Source organism: Nomascus leucogenys, chromosome 7b (genome assembly GCF_006542625.1).
Source record: "Nomascus leucogenys isolate Asia chromosome 7b, Asia_NLE_v1, whole genome shotgun sequence".
In the NCBI taxonomy this organism is placed as follows: domain Eukaryota; kingdom Metazoa; phylum Chordata; class Mammalia; order Primates; family Hylobatidae; genus Nomascus; species Nomascus leucogenys.
This window is the reverse complement of record NC_044387.1, coordinates 27,976,319-27,991,495: the sequence shown is the minus strand read 5'-3', so window position 1 is coordinate 27,991,495 and position 15,177 is coordinate 27,976,319. Positions and strand designations below refer to the sequence as shown.

Below are 15,177 nucleotides of genomic sequence, written 5' to 3'. Positions count from 1 at the left end.
TTGGATCATATAGTAGCTACCTGTTTTAGCTTTTTAAGAAACTGCCGAATTTGCCCTTCTATCAGCAGTGTACATGAATTCCAGTTACTCCCCGTCTTTACTCACTCTCTTTTTTTTGTTTTTTTTTTTTTTTTTGTGAGACCGGGTCTTACTTTGTCACCCAGGCTGGAGTACAGTGGCATGATCTCAGCTCATTGCAGCCTTGACCTCCTGGGCTCAAGTGACCCCCCACCTCAGCCCCACAGGTAGCTGGGACTATAGGCATGCACCACCACGCCTGGCTAATTTTTTTGTATTTTTTGTAGACATGGGGTTTCGCCATGTGCCCAGGCTGGTCTCAAACTCCTGAGCTCAAGTGATCTACCTGCCTTGGCTTCCCAAAGTGCTAGGATTATAGGTGTGAGCCACCGAACCCATCTTTATTCACCCATAATATAGTCAAGTTTCAAAAAATATTTTAGCCATTCTAATAAATGTGGAGTGGTATCCCATTGCAGTTTTAATTTGCATTTTTCTGATGAATGAATGCAATAATCTTTTCATAGATTTGCCATCAGTATATCTTTTTGATGAAGTATCTGATCAATCTGCCCATTTAAGAAAATGGAAGGCTGGGTGCAGTGGCTCATGCTTGTATCGCAGCACTTTGGGAGGCTGAGGAGGGTGAATCATTTGGGGTCAGGAGTTCGAGACCAGCCTGACCAACATGATGAAACCCCCTCTCTACTAAAAAAAAAAAAGAAAAAAAAAAAAAAAAGAATTAGCCAGGTGTGGTGACATGTGCCTGTAATACCAGCTACTAGGGAGGCTGAGGCAGGATAATTGCTTGAACCCAGGAGGTGGAGGCTGCAGTGAGCCGAGATCGTGCCACTGCACTCCAGCCTGGGCAATAAAGTAAGACTCTGTCCCCCTGCCCCCACCCCCACAAAAAAAAAGGCGATATTGATTTCTTGTTACTGAGTTTTGAAAGTTCATATGTATTTTAGATAAAAGTTCTTTATCAAATACTTAGCAAATACTTTCTCCTAGTCTGCAGCTTTACTTTTAACTGTCTTTTGAAAAGTAATTTTTTGCTTTTGATAACAGTTTTTGTCATTTGTTTTGCAATTTTAGGTTAGGTATATTACAAATTTTGGGGTATGTTAGTGAAAATATTAATGGAAATCATTTCATTCTGAAAACCTTTTTGCAGTTTCAGAGCGTCCTCAGCCAAGGAAATAAAAAGCCACAAAATAGAAAAGAAAAAGAAGAGAAGGTTGAAAAGAGAAGTAACAGTGAGAGCAAAGAAAACCGGGAAACAAAATTAAATGGTCCTGGTGAAAACGTCAGTGAGGATGAGGCTCCGTTAAGTAATCAACGAAAGAGAGGTCAGTTTGTCCGTATCTTTATTTTGATTTTAGTTTTTGAAGAAAGTTGTAATGAGGAATTTCATTAACTGATCTCTGGTAGTCAAAAATGTATAGTTTGTATTTCTTCAGGATAAACAATCTGCAGTGGTAACTCATTTGCTTTTGTAACATTTCTGAACTATTAGACTTTCCTTTTTGTATGTAACTTGTATTCTATGCAAGAAAATGGAATGGAGTTCCACTTAGAGGTACAGTTGTAGATACATTCTTGGAAAGTTGTGTGACAATTATTGTTCTTTTAGATCTGCATTGGAACTGCTTCCTATATTTAGGGAGTACTGTGAAAATTAAATACATTTTTTTCCTAAGAGAAAAGTGTGAATAGGCGGGGCGCAGCGGCTCACGCCTGTAATCCTAGCACTCTGGGAGGCCGAGGCGGGCGGACCACTTGAGGTCAGGGGACATGGTGAAACCCTGTCTCCACTAAAAATACAAAAAAAAATTAGCCGAACTTTGTGGTGCGTGCTTGTAGTCCCAGCTACTCAGGAGGCTGAGGCAGGAGAATTGCTTGAACCCAGGAGTTGGAGGTTGCAGTGAGCCGAGGTCACGCCATTGCACTCCAGCCTGGGCGACAGTGCGGGGCTGTCTCAAAAAAAAAAAAAAAGGAAAAGTGAGAATAATTTTATTCAACCTTTTCCCTCATAGCAGTCACCTGTCAAAATTACAGTTTGAAGGAATAAAAATATTGTCTTCATATCCTTTTCCATTTTCTTTTCTGAACTTTTCGTGTGTCTAGGGACAGTTTATGATTTACCTGCTTTGTAAAAGCATATACTCATTCAGTGGTCGGAGTCTTGGTAAAAGTGTCTTCAGGCGCTTCTAGGCAGAAAAGGGCTTTAAATTGTTGTCAGTGACTGAAGCAAGGTGATTTTCTGGGAGAGTAGCAGGAGATGATGTTAGAGACATAGATAGACAATGTCCATGGTATACAGGGCCTTGGAGTTACGATTCTATTTTGAGTGTCATGGGAAACCATTAAACCAAGATACTCTGGAGGTGATATGGCACGGGAGGGAACATTTAATGGTAAAGTTGTTGCCAATTTCTTTAACACTTTAACTTTTACCATAGATTGATCACTTACTTGAATAATGTGTCTTTTTTTTTTAAGAGACAGAGTCTTGCTCTGTCACCCAGGCAGGCCGTAGTGCAATGGCTCCATCTCGACTCACTGCAACCTCCACCTCCCGGGTTCTAGCAATTCTTCTGCCTCAGCCTCCTGCGTAGCTGGGATTACAGGCGCACGCTGCCACGCCCGGCTAGCTTTTTGTATTTTAGTAGAGACGGGGTTTCACTGTGTTGCCCAGGCTGGTCTTGAACTCCTGAGCTCAGGCGATCCACCTGCCTCGGCCTCCCAAAGTGCTAGGATTACAGGCATGAGCCACCGGGCCTGGCCGAATAGTTTGTCTTTTTAATAAATAACTAATCCTTAGTGTAGGATAAGTATTATATTCACTTGATACAGTGAATAAAGGCTAATTGCTCAAAAACAGTGACAAGACAAACAAGTGATTGTTAGAAAAATTTCTTCCTGTTTCTTTTTTTAAATTTTTAAATTTTAAAATTTTGAGACAGGGTCTTGCTCTGTCACCCAGGCTGGAGTTCAGTGGCATGCTCATGGCCCAATGCAGCCTCGATGACCTGGGCTCAAGTGATCCTCCCACCTCAGCCTCCTGAGTAGCTGGGACTACAGGCATGTGCCACCATGCCTGGCTAATTTTTGTATTTTTTTGTAGAGACAGGGTTTCACCATGTTGGCCAGGCTGGTCTTGAACTCCTGGGCTCAAGCGATCCACCTGCCTCAGCCTCCCAAAGTGCTGGGATTAGAAGTGTGCGCCACCATGCCTGGCCTCCTCATTTCTTAACTACTTTGTCACTTAACTTTTTCCTGCTTCCTACATACATAAGTAGTGTTCTTGACTGTCTAGAATCCATACGGATGACAGATTTGTTATCCTGATCTAAAATTTGTCTTTTTTTTTTTTTTTTTTTTTTTGAGACGGAGTTTCGCTCTTTTTGCCCAGGCTGGAGTGCAATGGCGTGATCTCCGGCTCACCGCAACCTCTGCCTCCTGGGTTCAAGCGATTCTCCTGCCTCAGCCTCCCAAGCAGCTGGGATTACGGGCCCCACACCCAGCTAGTTTTGTATTTTTTTTTTCAGTAGAGACGGGGTTTCTCCATGTTGGTCAGGGTGGTCTCGAGCTCCCAACCTCAGGTGATCTGCCCGCCTCGGCTTCCCAAAGTGCTGAGATTACAGGCGTGAGCCACCGTGCCTGGCAATTTGTCTTTAATTGCTTCAATTAAAACTGGTCAGTCAACAGTAAAACCCAAGTGTTTTGTAGTTAGAACAATTCATATAATCAAGCTATTAATTGATCTAGAGTACAGATTTTTGACTTTAAAAGGAGGGCATCTTTATGTCAAGGAATCTCATTGACATAATTTATAGTATAAGATTAAAAGCCTTTTTAGATGCATTTATATTCACTTTTCCTCATTTTATCCATAGATTGCAGGATTTATAGGATATCAATATTGTAGTTGCACACTAATATTTATTTTTAAATTACCTTGGCAGTTTTTTCATTGCCATGAGTCTTTATTTTTGTAGAAAATATAGATTGGGGGCCGGGCGTGGTGGCTCACGCCTGTAATCCCAGCACTTTGGGAGGCCGAGGTGGGCGGATCACGAGGTCAGGAGATCGAGACCATCCTGGCTAACACGGTGAAACCCCGTCTCTACTAAAAATACAAAAAATTAGCTGGGCGTGGTGGCAGGCGCCTGTTGTCCCAGCAACTCGGGAGGCTGAGGCAGGAGAATGGCGGGAACCCGGGAGGCGGAGCTTGCAGTGAGCCGAGATCGCGCCACTGCACTCCAGCCTGGGCAACAGAGTGAGACTCCGTCTCAAAAAAAAAAAAAGAAAATATAGATTGGGCAGAATACTAAACATTTTGAAACCCAAGCTATGGCATTCATGAATAGATGATCTTCAGAATTTCACTGTAGAATAACTACAAATAATTAGTTACATTGTCATTTAGTCATCAAGAAAAGTTAAATTGCTTATGTTTTTTTTTTCCCTTAGGAAGATGCATAATAGCTGTAAAAAGTTCTGTCAAGTTAAACAAATTTTGTACTTATCCCTCTTCCCTCTTGTATTTTGAGAAACCTCATTCATTAGTAAAAATCTTGGGTAAATTAATGTTTTAGGCAGTGATCTGGAACTGAAAGTGCTGCAAACCTAAAGCCTAACTTTCCAAAGTATACGTTATAGCGTTTTATCAGATATATCCCATTCTTTTTTTTTTTTTTTTTTTTTTTTGAGACGGAGTCTTGCTCTCTCACCCAGGCTGGAGTGCAGTGGCACGATCTCGGCTCGCTGCAAGCTCTGCCTCCCGGGTTCACACCATTCTCCTGCCTCAGCCTCTCCGAGTAGCTGGGACTACAGGCGCCCGCCACCACGCCCGGCTAATTTTTTTGTACTTTTAGTAGAGACGGGGTTTCACCGTGGTCTCGATCTCCTGACCTCGTGATCCGCCCGCCTCGGCCTCCCAAAGTGCTGGGATTACAAGCGTGAGCCACTGTGCCCGGCCAGATATATCCCATTCTAAAGCCTAAGAATTTTAAATTAAACTGATTTTTTTTTAAAAAGCCTAAGAATCAATTACTAAACAGGAATAGTATGTATATGTACTTTTTTTTTTTTTTTTTTGAGACAGACTCTCGTCTCTGTTACCCAGGCTAGAGTGCAGTGGCACGATCTTGGCTCACTGCAACCTCTGCCTCCCGGGTTCAAGGAATTCTCCTGTCTCAGCTTCCCGAGTAGCTGGGACTACAGGCATGTGCCACCATGTCCGGCTAATTTTTGTATTTTTAGTAGAGATGGGGTTTCACCATGTTGGCCAGGCTGGTTTTGAACTCCTGACCTTAGGTTATCTGCCCGCCCCAGCCTCCCAAAGTGCTAGGATTACAGGCGTGAGCCACTGCGCCCGGCCTTTTTTTTTTTTTTTGAGATACAGTCTCACTCTGTCACCCAGGCTGGAGTGCAATGGCACGATCTCGGCTCACTCTAAGCTCTGCTTCCCAGGCTCAAGCTATTCTCGTGCCTCAGCCTCCCGAGTAGCTGGGATTACTGGCGTGTGCCACCACACCTGGATAATTTTTGTATTTTTTAGTAGAGACAGAGTTTCTCCATATTGGTCAGGCTGGTCTTGAACTCCTGGCCTCAAGTCATCCGCCCACCACGGCCTCCCAAAGTGCTGGGATTACAGGCATGAGCCACCGTGTCTGGCCTCTTTACAAATAATCTTAAAATACACATTAAGTGTTTCACTTATTTGATTAAAGTTCAGAGTGCTTTTAAATTGCAAGGGTTTAGTGAAAATTGTACATTTGTCCTTAAATGATTTTATTTTGTTTTCTTCAAGCTAATAAGCACAAGTGGGTACCGCTCCACTTAGATGTTGTAAGATCAGAGAGTCAAGAAAGACCTGGATCCCGGAACAGCTCAAGATGTCAACCTGAAGCCAATAAACCAACACATAACAATAGGAGAAATGATACACGAAGTAAGTTACCATTCTAAGACAAAAATGACTAAGGAAAGACTTAGTCTTAATGCTCATTATTTTAGTAACCGCATGTATAAACCATTTGAGAATAAGTTGAAGACATCATGTCCCTTTAACCCCAAATACCTTCAGGGTATATTTCATAAGAACAATATAACCGTAATGCAATTAACAACAATGAAACTTAACATTAATACAATGTGATTGTCCACAGGCAGATTTTTCTCAATAAAGTCCTTTATAGTCGTCCCCTCCCCTGCTCCAAGGATCCATTCTGGGATCACCCATTTAATTTAATTTTTTTTTTCCTCTTTAGGCTCCATTAATCTGTAACGGTTCTTGCTTTTGTCTTTCATGACATTAATTTTTTTGAAGATTGTAGGATAATTATATTGTAGATATCCCTTACTTTGGGTTTTCTAATGTTTCCTTATGATTGGATTGGGGTTGTGAATTTTTGGCAGGAGTACTGTATAAGAAAATATATCATTTTCTTCTTAGTGAATCACATGGGAGTATGACCTTGGTTTGTCCCGTTATTGAAGATGCTGACTTTGATTACCCCTGTAACTTTATTTGATTATTAGTTTGATTAGAACATTGATTAATATTAACTTTGATTACCCCTGTAACTTTGATTATTAGTTTGATTACAACATTGATTATTATTATTATTATTATTATTTATGTTTTTTGTTTGAGATGGAGTCTCGTTCTGTTTCCCAGGTTGGAGTGCAGTGGCTTGTGATCTGGGCTCACTGCAACCTCTGCCTCCCGGGTTCAAGCAATTCTTCTGTTTCAGTCTCCCAAGTAGCTGGAACTACAGGCGCATGCCACCACACCCGGCTAATTTTTTTATTTTTAGTAGAGATAGAGTTTCACCATATTGGTCAGGCTGGGCTCAAACTTTTGACCTCAGGTGATCCACCCACCTCGACGTCCCAAAGTGCTGGGATTATAGGCTTGAGCCACTGCGACTGGCCACAATGATTATTAAGCTTGATTACTTGGTTGAGGTAGTGTACTCTAGACTTTTTAAAAATTTTTAAGTTTCTTCAGTTTTTTTGTTTAATTTCTTTTCTCCCTTTGTAATTACTATGTAATTTGTGGAGAGAGGCTTTGAGACTGTGGAGATAATAATTTTCTCAGACTTTTCAAACAAGCCTTAGCTTCCTTTTTTTTTTTTTTTAAATAAGTGATGGTGTCTCATTCTGTTGCCCAGGCTGGAGTGCAGTGGGACAGTCATAGCTCACTGCAGTCTTGAACTCTTGGGCTCAAGCGATCCTCCTGCCTCAGTTCTCCAAGTAGCTATGATGACAGGTGCGTGCCACCATGCCCGGCTAATTAAAAAAAAAGTTTTCTTTAGAGACAGTCTTGCTTTGTTGCCCAGGCTGGTCTTGAACTCCTAGCCTCAAGCGATTCTCCTGCCTCGGCCTCCCGAAGTGTTGGGATTACAAGCGTGAGCCACTGCACTTAGCTTCTCCCTCTTTATTGCCAAATAATATTCTGTTGAATGCATATAGCCCTTTGTCTTTTCATCTGTTGATGGATAAGTGGCTTGTTTATAGGTTTTGGTCTTCATGAATAACGCTGATGAATAGTTGTTTACAAGTCTTTGTGTGGAATGTATGTGTTTCTCAAATGCCTGTGAGTGAATTGATTGGTCATATAGTAGCTGTATATTTAACATTATAAGAAACTGCTACTTGTAGCATTTTACATTTTCATCAGCAACTATTTTTCTCTTTGCTATGTGTTAAGTCCCATGTCTAGTGGAATTCATGTATTTTGGATTTGGCTGATTGCTTTTTCATGGCATTTTTTTGTTTTGTTTTTGAGACGGAGTCTCGCTCTGTCACCCAGGCTGGAGTGCGGTGGCATGATCTCGGCTCACTGCAAGTTCCGCCTCCCGGGTTCACACCATTCACCTGCCGCAGCCACCCGAGTAGCTGGGACTACAGGCACCTGCCAGCACGCCCGGCTAATTTTTTTGTAGTTTTTAGTAGAGAGGGAGTTTCACCACATTAGCCAGGATGGTCTTGATCTCCTGACTTCATGATCCGCCCTCTTTGGCCTCCCAAAGTGCTGGGATTACCGGTGTGAGCCACCGCGCCCAGCCGCTTTGTCATGGTATTCTTTAGCATTTGCATGTTCCTTTTTTTGAGACAGGGTCTCACTCTGTCTCCCAGGCTAAGTGCAATGGCATGATCTCAGCTCACTGCAACCTTCACTTCCTAGGCTCAAGCGAGTCTTAGCCTCCTCAGTAGCTGGGACTACAGGCATGCACAACTGTACCTGGCTAATTTTGTATTTTTTTGTAGAGATGGGGTTTCCCCATGTTGCCCAGGCTGGTCTCAAACTTTTGGGCCCAAGCGATCTTCTAGCATCCGCCTCCCAAAGTGCTGAGATTAGAGGTGTGAGAGCCACTGTACTTGGCCTGCCTGTTCCTTTTGTCTTTTCTCTTTATAACTGGCAATAAGAAAGAGCTAGGTTGATTAGGTTCAGGCTTATTTTTTTGCTTGGAATACTGCTGTGTGTATTTCACTTTCAGTTGTGTTAATATTGAGCTAGCTCAGGTGTTAGGTTGATCAGTCCATTATAAAGTATTCCATTAGTCTTTTTTTTTTTTTGAGACAAAGCCTCAGAGTGTCGCCCAGGCTGGAGTGCAGTGGCGCAATCTTGGCTCACTGCCTCCCAAAGTGCTGGGATTACAGGTATGACCCACTGCACCCTGGCCCATTAGTCTTTACTGAATGGTTTTACTTTCATTAAAATCATTGGCTAGATACTTTTTTTTTTTTTTTTGAGACAGAGTCTCGCACTACTGCTCAGGCTAGATTCTCCTGCCTCAGCCTCCTGAGTAGCTGGGATTACAGGCATGGGCCACCATGTCTGGCTAATTTTTGTAGTTTTGGTAGAGGCAGGGTTTCACCATGTTGGGCCAGGCTGGTCACGAACTCCTGACCTCAAGTGATCTGCCTCCCTCGGCCTCCCAAAGTGCTAGGATTACAGGTGTGATCCTGTAAATATACTTATGTAGAGTATATATAGTATATATATATACTATATATATAAGTATATAAGTATATATACTATATATATAAGTATATATACTTATGTAGAGGTAAATATATTTTGATAAAAAAATTTCCAATATATTATGAAAAACTTTAAACATACGAAAAATTGAAAGAATTGTACAGTGAATACCTGTCTAGCCACCATCTAGATTAATAATTTCTCTGTATTTAATTCATTCATCTGCTGAATCCCTTGAAAGTAACTTGGAGAAGTTGATGCTTTATCACTAATGGCCTAAGAAAATACATCATTTAAGAAAATCACACTAGTTTCCTAGTACCATCTAAAATCTAGTCAATAAGTTAATTTTTCTCAATTGTCCACAAAATATGACTTTTAAATTATAAAACTTTAGCTAAATGCAGTGGTGCAAGCCTGTAGTCCCAGCTACTTGGGAGGCTGAGGCAGGAGGATTGTTTGAGCCTGGGAATTTGGGGCTGTAGTGCACAATGATCATACATGTGTGTGGGGGAGCATATATATATATATATGTATTTATGTATAAAACTTGTCTATAGAAAAATGGACTTTTTTTCTATTGTTTTTCAAAATGTAATTTTAAGTTTTCTAAAAGTAATGGATTCTAATAATTTCATTAATTTTTTTCTTATTAAATATTGAATATGTAAGAAAATAGACAAAGTTATACAGAACAACAATATAATGAGCTGAGTATGGTGGCACTCAACTGTAGTCCCAGCTACTTGGTAGGCTGAGGTAAGGAGGATTGCTTGAGAGCCCAAGAGTTCGAGGCTGCAGTGAGCTATGATCATGCCACTGCAGCCTGAGTGACAGAGTGAGACCCCATCTCTAAAATCAATAATAATGATGATGATGATTATGATGAACAGTGGAAACACCCTGTTTAAGAAATGTATGTTAGTATTACTTTTAAACTTCACTTTGTGCACTCTGCAATTTCATGCCATTGTCTCGGAAAAAATGAGCTTAAGTGCATGGGTTTCTTGCATGTTTTGAAATCGCCATGCAATGTGACTTTATCAACATTCTTTGGCAGGAATTTTTGTTTTTTTTTTAATTCAGCCTACTTTTCTTTAGATTAATGCATGTTGGTTGTATTACTGTAAGTCTTTTCCTGCTGAAGGGCTGTTTCACTATTTGATAAAATCTGTACTAACGGTGGGTATTTGGATTGTTTCTAGTTTTTTTTAATATTAAAGTACTACCAAGAACATTTTAATGCCTGTTTTGCACACAAGTACAAGAGGCTCGAGCCTAGGATAATTTTTTCAGACTGCAGACACTACAGTCTGTGAGTGGGTTGTGAAATCAGTATATTGGTTCATGATCAGGTTTTTAAAAACCTAGAGTGCTTCACATAGTAAATTTTTAAGTGATACGTGTTTAAATTATTAAATTTTTTGTAAGTGTACTTGTGTGTGAAATAAATAAGGCTTACTTACAGATTAAGGCAGAAATGTTTGAAAAAGTGGCTGGGCGCAGTGGTGCACGCCTGTAATCCCAACACTTTGGGAGCGGGAGGTGGGTGGATCGCTTGAGCTCAGGAGTTTGAGACCAGCCTGGGCAACATAGTGAGAACTCATCTCTATTAAAAAAAAAGGGAAATGTTTGAAAAAGACTGTTTTAGGTCTAAGCATTGAGGATGGAACTATAGGATCTAGGGTAATGTTCTCAGTGAGGGTGATTTTTTTTTTCCCCAAAGAGTCATTTGGCATTGTCTGGAGATATCTGTTACTGGTTGTCACAACTGAGGGAGTGAGTGGGTGCTACTGGCATCTAGTGGGTAGTGGTCATTGATGATGCCAAACATCCTGTAGTCCACAGAACAGGCCCCCACACCAGAGTCTAAAGTGCTAAGGTTGTAAAACCTTGTCTCTAGGATTTGCATATCTTCACATTAATTAGATTATTCCAAGTTGATTTTCAAAGTAGATATACCTATTTTCAACCTCATTAGCAATATATGAATGTTCTACCTGTTTTTTGAGACAGAGTCTCACTCTGTTACCTAGGCTGGAGTGCAGCAGCGAGATCTCGGCTCACTGCAGCCTCTGCCTCCCAGGTTCAGGCGATTCTCCTGCCCCAGCCTCCCGAGTAGCTGGGATTACAGGCGCCCACCACTATGTCTGGCTAATTTTTGTATTTTTAGTAGAGATGGGGTTTTCCCATGTCGGCCTGGCTAGTCTCGAACTCCTGACCTCAAGTGATCCACCCACCTCAGCCTCCCAAAGTGCTGGGATTACAGGTGTGAACCACCGTGCCTGGCTAATGTTCTACCTTTTTAAACTTTGTCAACATTTGATATTAGAGACATTAAAATATTTGTTGTACTGGGGTAAAGAGCCTTTCGTTGTCTTAATTTGCATTTCTTACAGTCAATAAGGCCGAGCACTGTTTTCGTTTTTCTTTTTTTTTATTCTGAGACGGAGTCTCGTTCTGTTGCCCAGGCTGGAGTGTAGTGGCAGGGTCTTGGCTCACTGCAACGTCTGCCTCCCAGGTTCAAACAATTTTTCTGTCTCAGCCTACTGAGTAGCTGGGATTACAGGAACTCCACCACCACGCCCGGCTAATTTTTTGTATTTTTGGTAGAGACAGGGTTTCGCCATGTTTCCCAGGCTGGTCTTGAATTCCTGAGTTCAAGCAATTTGCCTGTCTCAGCCTACCAAAGTGCTGGTATTACAAGTGTGAGCCACCACACTGGGCCTCTTTTTATGATTTCTTTTTTTTTTTTTTTTTTGAGAGGGACTCTCGCTCTGTAGCCCAGGCTGGAGTGCAGTGGTGCAATCTTGGCTCGATGCAACCCCTGCCTCCCGAGTTCAAGTGATGCTCCTCCCTCAGCCTCCCGAGTAGCTGGGATTACAGGTGTGCACTATGGCACCCAGATAATTTTTGTATTTTTAGTAGAGGTGGTATTTCAGTATGTCAGCCAGGCTGGTCTCCAGCTCCTGACCTCAGTTGATCCGCCCGCCTTGGCCTCCCAAAGTGCTGGGATTACTGGCCTGAGCCACCGCACCCAGCCTTGTATGATTATTGACCCATTGGTAGGCACTGTTTTCTGTATTTATTGTCCACTTGCATTTTTTTGCCCTGCTTGTATTTTAGATATTTTTCCCATTGAGTGGTTGTGTCTGTGTGTGTTGCATGAGAGAGAGTGGTATGAGTTCTTACATGTACTCTAGATAGAATTTCTATATTTCGCTTCAGATATCTTTTCTCAATTCGTTTTGTGCTTTCATTTCCTTTTTACTTTATAAGGAATGTCATTTACTTAAATCGAACCATCCTTAAATATTTTATGAGAAATGTTTTTTAGCAGTTTTATGTAATACAAACTTAGTAGTCTTGGAACTTCTTGAATCTTTAACAGCACAATCTTAATAAAACTATCTCTTTACCTTTCTAGTATGTTACTTGTTAGAATGTATTCTTCATGTGTCAGTACCTTTTAGGCTCTGTTTTATGCTAGAGATATTTTTGATAAATTCTTACTGCATCTCTTCAGTTTGTATCCATCTGAAAAATGCCTGGCTACTGTTAATTAGTTACAAAGTGGAAGAAGGTGGCTACTATGTTTTCATAAAGACAATCATGTTATTTTACTTGGCAAATTGAAGTATATAAAAATATTTTTATTTTTAAAAGGTTGGAAGCGAGATAGAGAAAAAAGAGATGATCAAGATGAAGTTTCCAGTGTGAGAAGTGAGGGCGGTAATATCCGAGGTTCCTTTAGAGGTCGAGGAAGAGGCCGAGGACGAGGAAGAGGACGAGGCAGAGGAAATCCTCGATGTATGACTTAATTTTTGTTTTGTTAAATTAGATAAACTTTGAAAAAAATAGAGCAACTATCCTTTATTATGTTTTAACTAATTTTCTTTGTCTGAGAATAGATGGTTTTATGTTTGTTAACCTTTGAAGTTCTTCACTTTATCCGTAGTAACTATTTTTTTTTCTAATATGTGATTACCTTTCTTTTTCTTTATTCACATCAAGTGAACTTTGATTATTCATATGGTTATCAAGAACATGGTGAAAGGACTGATCAACCATTTCAAACAGAACTTAATACCAGTATGATGTATTACTATGATGATGGTACAGGTGTACAGGTGTATCCTGTGGAAGAAGCATTGCTTAAAGAGTATATTAAGCGTCAAATGTAAGTGGATGTTTGATGTAAGCAGATGGGATAGCAAAATCTGTTGCAATATCAAACTTTAATGTCGTTGATAATGAATATGTTATAATTTTTTTTTTTTTTTTTTTTTGAGACAGAGTCTCACTCTGTTGCCCAGGCTGGAGTGTAGTGGTACAATCTTGGCTCACTGCAACCTCTGCTTCCTGGGTTCAAGTGATTGTTCCGCCTCAGCCTCCTGGGTAGTTGGGATTACAGGCACACGCCACCACACCTGGCTAACTTTTGTAGTTTTGCTAGAGAACGGGTTTCACCATGTTGACCAGGCTGGTATCGAACTCCCGGCCTTAGCTGATCTGCCCACCTTGGCCTCTCAAAGTGCTGGGATTATAGGCGTGAACCACCGTGCCTGGCCTGTTTATAACATTTTTAAAAGCTACTTATTTGTAAAGGTTGGAAAATGTTAATTATTTTGATTATATATTTTTAGGGAATGTGATTAAAATAGGTATTTTAAAAATTTTGTATTTGGTTTATGTTGTTTATATAAGTCTCCTGGCTTCTATACTATTTAGATATTTTTCTCCTTAAAGGAGATTAGGTAAAATTTATTGCATAATATGAATAAATATAAGACTGTAAAGCTTCTCTATATATACTTGAAATTGAACAAGTAAAATTTGGCTTATTATTTGCCAATAGGTGTTTATATTAGAATTTGCAAATGAACATAAATAAAAAATGGTAGTATCTTTTGATTTTCTTCTTAGCAATTGACTTTTGAATTCTTAAGTTTTTTTTTATCTTCTAAGTTTTTCTTTGTGACACAATTAAATGGGGACTACCTTATATTTTAGTTCAGATTTCTTACTCTAGTTCTCATAGTAGTTGCTTTCTGGGTACTGAATGTGAAGTCAGGAGAATATTAGTTCTATTTTCTGAAAGAAAAAACAAACCCTATACATATTAGTAGTGTATAGGATATTTTGCTTATTTATATAGTATGTTTTTATAGAGGCAAGAGAAAAATGTTGCCAAGCAATTTGCATAACCAATTTGTTAAAACTTGAAATTTTTCTCTCCTTACAAGGTGAAGGAAAAGGGCTGTTTTTGAAAGGGCATAAGCATTTTTAAATCATCTATTTTTCCAAAATAAAATAGACTCTACTCTGTTACTAGAAAATTTCTTTATCATCATCAGCCAGGCACCTTCCTGGGTTGCCTTCATGGTGGATCCAATTTGCTTACAGTGTGGAGCAACTTGTTTATATTGTTCTTGCTTCTTTTGTTACAGTTGATGCAAACACTGAAGAAAAGGGCCTTTTTATGGGCACAAAGTGCTTGACATGTGGCTGTCAACTTCATACCACTATTACTGTCTTTTTTGTAACTTTTGCTGCCAAGTCCCTTCTGAGACCTGACAGTGGACATGCAACTCCATGTCAGGATAATCGGCCTCCAGTGTGCTCATACAAGTGAGGGAGGAACAGAGCTACTTCAGTGTTGACAAAATTTCTGATCATGCAGTGTAGAATCCAGAGCCTCTAAGGTAGGACTTGATGATGTCCCTAGGACACTGAGCAAAATGTCAGACATGGCATTGGTCATGCCTCTTTTTTTGTTGTTGTTCTAGCAGTAGGGATTTTGGCAAGTGTTAGTAGAGCACTAGGTTTAGTGTGGCTTATTATTACCATTCTTTGATTAGTGGAGTTGTGGCTTTGAAGGAGTTGTGCTTTTTGCTTTGTATTATTTGGTTTCTAATATATAGATGGGCTGATTGATTGAGGTTTTGATTTTCTTTTTGAGAAGTCACTAAAAATTTTCCTGGCCAGGCGCGGTGGCTCACGCCTGTAATCCCAGCACTTTGGGAGGCCGAGGCGGGCAGATCACGAGGTCAGGAGATCGAGACCATCCTGGCTAACACGGTGAAACCCCGTCTCTACTAAAAATACAAAAAATTAGCCAGGCGCGGTGGCGGGCGCCTGTAGTCCCAGCTACTCTG

General features: G+C 40.5%; 1 protein-coding gene across 9 annotated transcripts in view; it reads left to right on the top strand.

The window, feature by feature from the left end:
• The window catches only part of LARP1B (La ribonucleoprotein 1B), a 147,387-nt gene that overhangs the window by 16,599 nt on the left and 115,611 nt on the right, over window positions 1-15,177 (top strand). For all 9 annotated transcript variants that reach the window (XM_030815711.1, XM_030815713.1, XM_030815712.1 and 6 more), the window contains 4 exons: window positions 1,193-1,367; window positions 5,837-5,977; window positions 12,686-12,829; window positions 13,034-13,199. In XM_030815711.1, the coding sequence (XP_030671571.1) occupies window positions 1,193-1,367; window positions 5,837-5,977; window positions 12,686-12,829; window positions 13,034-13,199 (626 nt within the window). The remainder of the gene's footprint in view (window positions 1-1,192; window positions 1,368-5,836; window positions 5,978-12,685; window positions 12,830-13,033; window positions 13,200-15,177) is intronic.